The sequence below is a fragment of the Malania oleifera genome, chromosome 1 (genome assembly GCF_029873635.1).
Source record: "Malania oleifera isolate guangnan ecotype guangnan chromosome 1, ASM2987363v1, whole genome shotgun sequence".
NCBI lineage: Eukaryota > Viridiplantae > Streptophyta > Magnoliopsida > Santalales > Ximeniaceae > Malania > Malania oleifera.
This window is the reverse complement of record NC_080417.1, coordinates 122,813,242-122,824,966: the sequence shown is the minus strand read 5'-3', so window position 1 is coordinate 122,824,966 and position 11,725 is coordinate 122,813,242. Positions and strand designations below refer to the sequence as shown.

Below are 11,725 nucleotides of genomic sequence, written 5' to 3'. Positions count from 1 at the left end.
TCATCTTTTATCTGTCGCTTAACATTTCTATACTTTAGGCTTCTACTCAAAATACTTCTAATAAATATGTGTATTTTTTGTCTCTGTAAATCTGTATAAACATAGTAATAATTGAAATCTTCCCTGTGGATAACTGTGTGTCATGATTTAACCCCTGATGACAGGGTTGTGAGGCCCGTAGGTGGGATCTACCTTGACTGGCCAACCAGGAATAGATCACTATACTCCATAGGTCTGATTAGCCCTCCTTTACCCATATCTGATGGGGAGCCTATCCACTCATGGGTTCTATGCGATCGACCTTTATACCATGTATTATCTGACTAGGTGGTTGCACTTTATATACTGTATGTAGCTACGGTACTGTGCTCTGTAATTGTATGGTCTAACATGGTCTGATACTATATAATACATCTCTATATACAACTATCTGTTTTACCATGATTCTGTAATAACTGTATAAACCATGATGCTATAGAAAACTGTATCTATATCAATTGTGTTTTTGTAATTAACTGTAAATCTATATATAATGGTACTATAAAACTGTATAATCATGGTATTTCTGTAATTGCTGTAAAATACATTTACTGTTTGTATATTCTGTAAAACACATCTCTGAAAAATACTGTAAAACATGCTTCTATTCTATATCTATATTCTCAAGCCATACAATAATTTTAAAACATATTAATCATACTTGATAAACTGTATAAATCTCTGCTGTGAATAATACTCTGGTAGAATATATATATATATATATATATAATTTTATACTGAAATCATACTTGAATAACCTAGCATAACATATTTCCCTTACTTGTTTCCTGCTAAAAATCCCTTACTATAATGGGTCCAACACCCGCATGGTTCTCTACTCAACACCCTGAAAACCATGAATTCTAGAACAAAACATTACTATTTCTACGTTTATTACATTTCTTACAACTGTTGGAAACTCAAATTCCAAATAAAAGACCTTACCCTGGATTTGGGATGAATTTTGATTTCGTTCCACCAACGATCTGCTCTGGTAGACTTGAAGAGAACTCCTCCAGGAGCATCGTGGTGGCCTCAGATCGTCGATCCGGTGACTGACGGGACCGAAATTGAAGAGAGATAGAAGAAGGGTCGTAGGAGATAGAGAGAGGAGAGAGAGTGGCGTTGTATTTCTGAATTAATCCGAAGTTTTGCACTATTTATACTGCGGGATTCATCGACGAGCCACATCACCTCGTTGACGAGTCCTGTAGAAAGTTCGTCGACGAATCTACACCTTTGTCGACGAATTTCAGACTTCCCAAAATTCATCTCTCGGTATCTTCTCATTGACGAGATCTTGAAAAACCATCATCGAAGAAACCCCTATGTTCGTCAACAAAGCTTGGGGAAATTTCTTGGAATTATCAACTCTAAAATGCAATGTCACATTCGTTGACGAAGTCAGATGCCTCCTTCTGTTACTATTTCCATTTCTCTCCCTTGTTATTATTTAAATACTATTATTATTTGGGTCACTACATTCTCCCCTCCTTATAAAATTTCGTCCTCGAAATTTACTATTCATATAGCTCTTCATCCCTTAAGGACAAAATGGTCTACTTATTTTATTACCTGCCCTCACTTATGGTGGAGGAATACCGTGGTTACACGGGTAGTTCTGGGAGATCACAAATATAAAAGAAAATTCTCCCAAAATCGAAATACTACCTATCTTTTACTCTAAATTACAATTCCACTATGCTAAACAAAATAAAATTACTATTACTTTAATTATACATCACTGCTATGACCCACTAAACAAATGGGGATATTTCTGTCTAATCTCGCTTTTAAGCTCCCACAAAGCTTCTTTTATTGCATGATTCCTCCACAGGACTTTTATTAACTGTATCTTCTTATTGCGCAATTTCTGTTCTTTCATATCTAGGATCTATACTGGAGCTTCTTTATATGCTAAAGCCTCACTAACTTCCAGTTCCGCATGGATGATGATATGAGAAGGATCTGAGACGTATTTTCTTAGCATAGAAATATGAAATACGTCATGAACTCGAAATAGAGATGGCGGTAAAGCTAGCCGATAGGTTACTGACCCAATCTTCTTAAGTATCTCAAATGGGCCAATAAACCTAGGGCTCAACTTACCCTTCTTCCCAAATCTCAAGATCCCCTTCAGTGGAGTTATTCTCAGAAATACATGATCACCCACTTCAAATTTCAATTCTCGGCGGCGAGTATCCGTGTAGCTTTTCTGTTGACTCTGCGCTACACTGGTCCTGTCTCGAATAAGTTGGACTTTATCGTACGCCTGCTGTACTATTTCTGGCCCCACAACTCGCCTCTCACCCAGCTTACTCCAGTATAAAGGGGAACAACACTTCCTACCATAAAAAGCCTCATAAGGAGCCATACCTATGCTTGCCTAATAAGCACCTGAGGATGATCTTCTACTAACTCCACACCGAGTCTTTCCAAGTCCATTTGAATTGGATGCTAAACTACTGCTGCTAGCTGTGTTGTGTCCCCTGATTTACGGCTCAAAGCATCAGTCACCACATTTGCTTTACCTGGGTGGTAACTGATGGTACAATCGTAATCCTTGATAAGTTCCAACCACCTCTTATGCCGCATGTTCAACTCTTTTTGTGTGAAGGAATACTTTACACTCTTATGATTAGAGAATATCTCACACCACTCACCATATAAGTAATGTCTCCAAATCTTTAGTGCATGTACAACTACGGCCAATTCTAGATCGTGACTAGGGTAGTTCTTTTCATATTCTTTCAACTACCTGGATGCATATGCTATCACCCTACCATGCCGCATTAGTATATAACCGAGCCCTTTCAAAGACGCGTCACTGTAGATAACATAACCATCACCTCCCGATGGAATCGTCAGTACTGGTGCAGTGACGAGCCTCTGCTTTAATTCCTGGAAGCTATGCTCGCACTCTTCATCCCACACAAATCTAGCATTCTTCTTGGTTAAATGCGTGAGAGGTCCTGATAAAGCTGAAAACCCCTCAACAAATCATTGGTAATAACCTGCCAGTCCCAAGAAACTCCTGACTTCCTGCACATTCCTCGGCCTTGCCCAATTTACCACCACGTCAATCTTGCTGGGATCCACTGCTATACTGTCTCTTAAGATCACATGGCCTAAAAATGCAACATTCTCAAGTTAGAACTCACATTTACTAAACTTGGCGTAAAGCTTCTCCTCCCTGAGTGTTTGCAGCACCTGCCTCAAATGCACCTCATGATCCTCAAAGCTCCTCGAGTACACCAATATATCATCAATGAAAACTACTATATACTGATCTAGATACTAGTGAAAAACTCTATTCATCAAGTCCATGAACACGGCTGGGGCATTCGTCAAACCAAAAGGCATAACGAGGAACTTGTAGTACCCATGCCTGGTCATGAAAGTTGTCTTCACGACGTCCTATGCTTTTACTCTCACTTGATGATACTTGGATCTGAGGTCGATCTTGGAATATACCCGTGTACCCTAGAGCTGATCAAACAAATCGTCTATATGAGGTAGAGGATATTTATTCTTAATAGTAACTTTGTTGATTTCTCTATAATCAATACACATCCTCAAAGACCCGTCTTTCTTCTTTACAAACAACACTGGAGCTCCCCACGGTGATACACTAGATCGTACAAATCCCTTGTCCAGCAAGCCTTGCAACTGTTCCTTTAATTCTCTAAATTCGGTTGGAGACATATGGTAAGGAACCTTAGAAATTGGCGCAGTCCCTAGAAGTAAATCTATAGGAAAATCCACCTCGCGCAAAGGAGGCAACCCAGGTAACTCCTCTGGAAAAACATCTGGAAATTCTCGTACCACTGGGGTGCTGTCAATCTTCAATTTATTTTTGTGTACTTCTTTTACAAATGCTATAAACCCTTGACCTCCATCCAGGAGTAATCTGCTCGCCTGCACGGCTGACACCAGCTATGTTGGAGCACGTATCCGTGAACCAACAAATCTGAATTCCTGCATATCAGGGGGTCTGAAAATTACCTATTTCTGACGACAATCAATGCTGGCGTGATTGGCAGCCAACCAATCCATACTTAGTATTATATCAAACCTACACATCTCAAACACAATCAGGTCCACTGGTAGCACTCTCCCCTGAATTTCTATAGGATAACCTCTGAGCACCCATTTACACCTCAACACTGACCCTAACGGTGTAGCTGCTGACAGTTCTCTATCTAATATCTGAGTTTCACTTCCAGATAATTTAATGTACGATGTAGAGACAAAGGAATGAGTAGCACCTGAATCAAATAAAACAATAATAGAATGTGATAAAACAGTAAAAGTACTTGTCACGACATCCGCGGCAGCCTCAACATCACTAGACATCAACGCGTAAACCCTTAAGGTGCCTGATATCCTCCCTGATAGGGCCTAGGAGCTAGGACTTGGTCTGGCGGACCTAGGCATGCATGTGCCATGTGGCCAGCTCTCCCATAACGATAGCATACATCACTCCCTACCTGGCACTCCCCCAGATGACGTCTCCCGCACGTCTAACATACCGGGATGATCGGCGCACCCTGATTCCCCCGAGGTCTTGCCATCTGCCACTGGTCTCCCCTATCGCGACCTCCTCTCTATGGACCCCTACTGGAGCCAGCCTGAAAATCCTGAGGGGCAGGTCTTTTCCTCTGGCTCTAAGCTGCCACACCCCTCTGTATACCACTCTCAATGACTGCAGCTCTATCTACAACCTTCGTAAATATCTGAGCTCTGAAGCCAATCACCTGCTCAAACAAATTTTGCCTTAGTCCCTCCTCAAACTTCCTTGCCTTTTGTCTTTTCATTAGGTGCTAGATGTAGAGCAAAATGCAACAACTCGATAAACCGAGCCGCGTACTGGGATACGGTTATCTGCCCTTGTACCAGATGCATAAACTCTGCTACCTTCACACTGCGAACGATAGCAGCGAAATACCGATCGAAGAACAGCTCCTTGAATCGGTCCCACGTCATTGGTACTAAAATCGACCTCTGCTCCTCTATTAGTCGCACTGATCTCCACCAGCGCTTCGCCTCTCTTGTCAACTTAAATGCTGCAAACACTACCTTCTGCTCATCCGTACAAAGAAGCACAGCCAGTGTCTCTTCGATATCCTGGACCCAATTTTTAGCTACGATCGGGTCATCTCCTCCAGCAAAGGATGGGGGCTTCGTCCGCGTAAACTATTTGATCAAACAGCCATGCTCCTCAGAGCTCCTGGCCATCTCAGCCATCACCTGCTGAGTGACGCTACATAGTACAACATTTGTATCTCCTCCACCTATGCTGGAAGGTCCTGGCCTATCCTCCTCAGCATTCGTGCCACTGCTTCCTAGGTCCATTTTGAAAATAAGAAACACACTTAAGTACCTCATCTCCTACACTGACTTATCTTATACCAATTCAAAATTAACTACCATCCCTGACCTTAACTCAATATCCAGTTCTGTCACCTAGACACACGACCCGACAATAGTTTACTATAGTTTTCCTGAAATCGTCACCCCAGGAAAAGCACAGAAACCACCATGGAAATCCCGTATCTAGACAACCGAACATACCTCAAGTCCTTTTCCTATACTCTGGTATTGCTTCCGCTGCACTCTAAAGTCTACAGAACCTAGCAACCTAGGCTCTGCTACCAAATTGTAATGACATGCTATTTAACTGGGGTTTTTATTTTATTTTATACTATAACATTTAAGATGCTTTGATACCACACTAAATTAAACCCAATCATCAACCTAAGCAGCGAGAAGAAGAAATCAAATAAACATAACCATATGTAATTATATACAATACAACAGTGCTAAATAGTTTCCCAAAATATACATATATGACTGTTCCCCAGAATTATCCGCAACTGGCTAGGGCTATACAAAAATACTCCCAAAAATACTCACTCTCATATCAGGGAATACTCAGGCCCCTCTATCTGCGAGCCTGATCTGCTCGCCTACCTGGAGCACCTGAAAAATGTTAAAGTAACTGGGATGAGCCAATGCTCAGTAAGACGAAATATGCTATTACTAGTGTGTGGAAAATGAGTTACAATACTGTGAAAATTTATTACTATATAATCATATATCACTGAATATGTGAAGTACAATACCAGTAATACAAATCGTCATCTTTTATCTGTCGCTTAACATTTCTATACTTTAGGCTTCTACTCAAAATACTTCTAATAAATATGTGTATTTTTTGTCTCTGTAAATCTGTATAAACATAGTAATAATTGAAATCTTCCTTGTGGATAACTGTGTGTCATGATTTAACCCCTGATGACAGGGTTGTGAGGCCCGTAGGTGGGATCTACCTTGACTGGCCAACCAGGAATAGATCACTATACTCCATAGGTCTGATTAGCCCTCCTTTACCCATATCTGATGGGGAGCCTATCCACTCATGGGTTCTATGCGATCGACCTTTATACCATGTATTATCTGAATAGGTGGTTGCACTCTATATACTGTATGTAGCTATGGTACCGTGCTCTGTAACTGTATGGTCCAACAGGGTCTGATACTACATAACACATCTCTATATACAACTATTTGTTTTACCATGATTCTGTAATAACTGTATAAACCATGACAATGTAGAAAACTGTATCTATATCAACTGTGTTTCTGTAATTAACTGTAAATCTATATGTCATGGTACTGTAAAATTGTATAATCATGGTATTTCTGTAATTGTTGTAAAATACAATCACTGTATGTATATTCTGTAAAACACATCTTTGAAAAATACTGTAAAGCATGTTTCTATACTATATCTATATTCTCAAGCCACACAATAATTTTAAAACATATTAATCATACTTGATAAACTGTATAAATCTCTGTTGTGAATAATACTCTGATAGAATATATATAATTTTATACTGAAATCATACTCGAATAACTTAGCAAAGCATTATTCCCTTACCCGTTTCCTGCTAAAAATCTCCTACTATAACGAGTCCAACTTCGCATTGTTCTCCACTCAACACCCTAAAAATCATAAATCCCAAAACAAAACATTACTATTTCTACGTCTATTACATTTCTTACAACTGTTGGAAACTCAAATTCCGATAAAAGACCTTAACCTGGATTTGGGATGAATTTTGACTTCGTTCCACCAACGATTCGCTCTGGTAGACTTGAAGAGAACTCTGTCAGGAGCGTTGTGGTGGCCTCAGATCGTCAATCCGGCGACTTACGGGCTCGAAATCGAAGAGAGATAGAAGAGGGGCCGTAGAAGAGAGAGAGAGAGAGAGAGAGAGAGGAGAGAGCGGCGCTGTATTTATGAATTAATCCGAAGTTTTGCACTATTTATACTGCGGGATTCATTGACGAGCCACGTCACCTCGTCGACAAGTCTTGTAGAAAGTTTGTTGACAAATCTGCACCCTCGTCGGCGAATTTCAGACTTCCCAAAATTCCTCTCTCGGTATCTTCTCATCGACAAGACGGGACCTTGTCGATGAGGCTTGGGGAAATTTCTTGGAATCATCACCTCCAAAATGCAATGTCGTCTTCGCATTCATCAACGAAGTCGGATGCCTCCTTTTGTTACTATTTCCAATTCTCTCCCTCGTCATTATTTAAATACTATTATTCTTCGGGTCACTACAACCTGTCTTAGGATCATGGTGCGGGTGCTAGTAGAACGGACCAAGGCCGGATAATAGGTGGTGGTGGGCGGGGTAGGTAATGATCCATTTTTCTTCTCTCAAGGACCTTCACACAACATCTCCTCCTAGCATGGGCACGAGTCTTGTTCAACTAGAATTGGCACATGGGCTGGAAGTTGTAGTCCTCAAAGGTCATCCTCGATGCCTTCGGCTCCCTAGAAGATTGAGCCTGCACACTATGGGCTACTCAACCCCTCGATGTCGTCGGTGCAGGTGGAGTGTGCTCAGACTCGGATGACGGTTCGTCTCTCAATTGAACCTGGACCCTTTTCCCCTTGGCTGTGAATCGTGAGGATTGAGGTTGCTTGGAAGATGCCCGAGACTTTGAACGGCGAGGCATTTTCCAAAGGATGATGGATGGAGGTGGTTGGGAATGTGGAGATATATACAGGTGGAGTGGGAGATGTAATATGGGGTAGAGGAAGAGACACAGACACTAGAGGGTGAAGTGAAGAACCACAGCTATAGGTGAAAACCAATGGCCAAAACCCTAGGTATGAAAAGATGAAGTGTTGCACAAGGGAGAAGTTACCGGAGCCAGGGCAAGTCACTGGAGGGGTCACTGGAGCTTAGGGAAGGTGGAAGAGGCTTGGGCGACTAGGTCAGAGAGGGGTGTGATGAAGGAGGTTCACAGGAGTAAAGAAAACTAAGGTTCGAGCTTCGCAGGAGAAGGGGGTTTGAATGATTTTTTAACCATCTCGACCAGGTCGCGCCCTGGTTGCACCCTCACTGGAATTAGGAACTCTAGCTCTTGACTAGGTTGCGCCAGAGTCAGTTTTGGTCGCGCCCCTGGTCGAACCTCTTGAGACTTTGGAAGTTTAGAAGATTCAGAGTCTTGACCAAGTCGCACTAGGGGCAGTGCTAGTCGCGCCCTTGATCGAACCTCTCAGTACTTTGGAAGGTCAACAGACTCAAGGATTCGACCAGGCCATGTCAGCGACAGGGCTGGTCGTGCCCTGGTCAAACTTCTCAGGCCTTTGGAAGTTCAAAAGAACTTTAGGGCTTCAACCAGGTTGCACCTATGCGTGCTGGTCGCGCCTTAGTCGCATCCCGAACTAACCTACAACCTATTCTAAAGATCATAAACCCTACCTACTCTACAATATACAATATATTGACTCAACATAGAAAGAAAAATGAGAAATACAATTGGGTTGCCTCCCAAAAGCGCTAAGTCATTGTCTTAAGTTAGACACAATTAATGCTCATTTTGAACTCACCAGGTTCAAAAATAGGAGTTGCTTCCATTATTTCCTCATTAAACCACTTTCCACTTACCTAAAGTCTTCCCTCCCAGCTGGAGACCGAGTCATAAATGGCGAGAATCTGCTCATATGGGTCCTCCATGCCAGATATGGAGGGGCTCTCAGGCTGATGTACATCCTCAAAGGGGTCCCTCCATAGAATTGAGGAAGCCACTTTCTTAACACAATCATCAATCATGTTAATGTCCACAACTTGGACGTCATCGGGTGGATGTTGGGAAGTGCGAAATACTTCAACCGAAGCTGCATGTTGTCAAAGGACACGTCTATGATCCTAGTCCTACATTGAATGCAGGAATTAGCCATAGCTAAGAATGGTTATCCTAATAGGACAGGGATCAGATCCTTGGTTAGGTCGGATGATTCCATATCCAAGACAACAAAGTCAATAGGATAATAGAACTTTTCGACTTTGACCAAGATGTCCTCCATCACACCCTGGGGCTTTTTTACTGATCGGTTGGTGACACTCAAGGTGACTGGGGTGGGCTTTAGCTCTCCAAAATTGAATTGCTTGTAGATTGAGTACAGAAGTAGGTTCACACTCACTCCCAAATCTAAAAGACCCCTATCGATGGTGTAATTGCCGATTACAGAAGAGATGGTGGTAGCGTTGGGCTCTTTAAGTTTTGGAGGAAGGTGACCTAAAAGAATTGAGCTCATATGCTTAGTCAACCTAACTTGCTGGTTTATGTGCACCCTTGACTTGCACTTTTGTATGCACAAGTCCTTAAGGAACTTGGCATATGCAAGCACTTGCTTAATAGCATCTAAGGGAGGAATATTAACCTTGACTTGCCTAAATGTGTCCATGATGGACTCAGTATTGGTTTCCTTCTTAGATTTTGAGGGTGCATGAAGAGTTGCAGGGAATGACATTGCAAAGACATAATGGGGAAGTGCTACATCATTAGAGGAAGTAGGTGTCTTGGTATCAGCTACTAGATTAAGAGAATGAGGATCACATGGTTCATCATCGGATTCTTCCCTCATCTTCTTCCTACCCTTTTCTTGCTTTAACTTCTCCCCAAATCTATTGTTTACCTCCTTACCACTCCAAATAATGATTACAACCTGGGATTGCTCAAAATATGACGAAGGTACAGCAGCCGACTCACATTCTACTCCATATTGGCCCTTAGGGTTCACTAGAGATTGATTTGGCAACTTACCCTCATATCTCCTACTAAAAAATGTAGCTAGTTGGCCCATGGTGGCTTCTAGCTTGGAAATAGACTGAAAGTGAGAGTGGAGTAATTGTCGATCAACTTGGCGATCAGCCTCAATGCTCTTACGGGCTTTCACCACTGTCTTCTGAAAAGATCTATTGTATTGGGGCCGAGGAGGAGATGGTTGCTGATAAGATGAAGGTCTAGGGGTAGACATAGTAGGATTTTGAGAGTTTTGGAATGGGCGAGGAGGTGGAGCAGTGGGTGATTGCTGAGGTCTTTGAACTTGAAAACCCGGAGCTTGTGACCTCTAGGAGAAGTCAAGATGCTTACTCCACTTAGGATTGTACTTGTTCGAGTAAGGATTATTGGACGACATGTCATACCAATTATGGGTGGCCTTAACTTGCTCCTACACAAACTAATGTGGGGGAGGTGCATGGGGGCAATTGTAACAAGTGTGAGAAGGATCAAAACAAATGACACACACCTCTGCACACGCCATAGGCTAAGGTTGTTGTTCTAAGGACAAGAACTGATCTAATTTCTTCACAATGGTGTGCAGTGTGGGCGCAAGGTCATGAACTGTGACTAACTCATAGACTCCCTTAGGTGGGAAGAGGAAGGTTGGGATAGTCTACAAGTAACAACAGTAAGATGCTGAGAATTCTTGACGAGATTCTCAAAAAGAGTGTAAGCCTTATTCTCATGCTTAGCGAGGAAAGTACCTCCACAAGATGCATCAAACCTGGACCGGTCTCACTCAGCTAATCCTTCATAAAAGGTCTGAACTAATTGCCACCTAGGGACTTAGTAATGTGAGCATTTACGTTAGAGGTCCCTATAGCGCTCTCATGTCTCAAAAAATTGTTCCCCATCCAATTGTGAGAAACTGGTGATTGCCTTCCTCAGTTGGTTAGTATTCCCAATAGGGAAGTACTATTTCAAGAACTTATGTTGCATGGTGGCTTCGTTGGTCATCGAGTTCGGCCCAAAGGAATTCAACCAATATTTGGCCTTATCCTTCATAAAGAACGAGAATAGTCTCAATCAGAGGGCATCATCACCAAAGTGAGGTATACAGATGGTGGAACATATTTTAGGAAACTCATTTAGTTGCTTGTATGGATTTTCAGTTGAATTCCAAAAGAAATTAGGAAGCATCAAGATGATAGAAGTCTTAATTTCAAATTGTGTCGCTTCGACCTCCGAGAAACGGATGCAAGACGGCAAGGTGTATGTGTTGGGTGTAAAGTAGTCTCTAAGAAGCCGAAGAGGTTGCTCTTCCACCACAGGTTGGCAGGGAGCTTGGGGTTTTGAGTTTTGAAAGGCGGGAACTAGATTTCGTACAACCATGACTTTAGGTTCAGATGACTCGTCTAACTTGGGACTAAAGGTGGATTTCCTAATTTACCTACAAGATCTCTCAATCTCAAGGTCTATAGGCACTAACTTAGGAGACAACGAGCGCAAACCCAGCATATACACATGTAGCACTCAATCAATACTTCAAAGTATCAAACAAAAAATAAATAACTAAAAAGAAAAGAAAACA

At 41.9% G+C, this 11,725-nt stretch overlaps 1 protein-coding gene across 1 annotated transcript; it reads right to left on the bottom strand.

Annotated features, from left to right (window-relative positions):
- Positions 1-9,319: 9,319 nt before the first annotated feature.
- On the bottom strand, positions 9,320-10,387 carry LOC131148689 (uncharacterized). Its single transcript, XM_058098577.1, has one exon. The coding sequence runs from the start codon at positions 10,385-10,387 to the stop codon at positions 9,320-9,322; it is 1,068 nt and encodes a 355-aa protein (XP_057954560.1).
- Between the last annotated feature and the right edge of the window lie 1,338 nt (positions 10,388-11,725).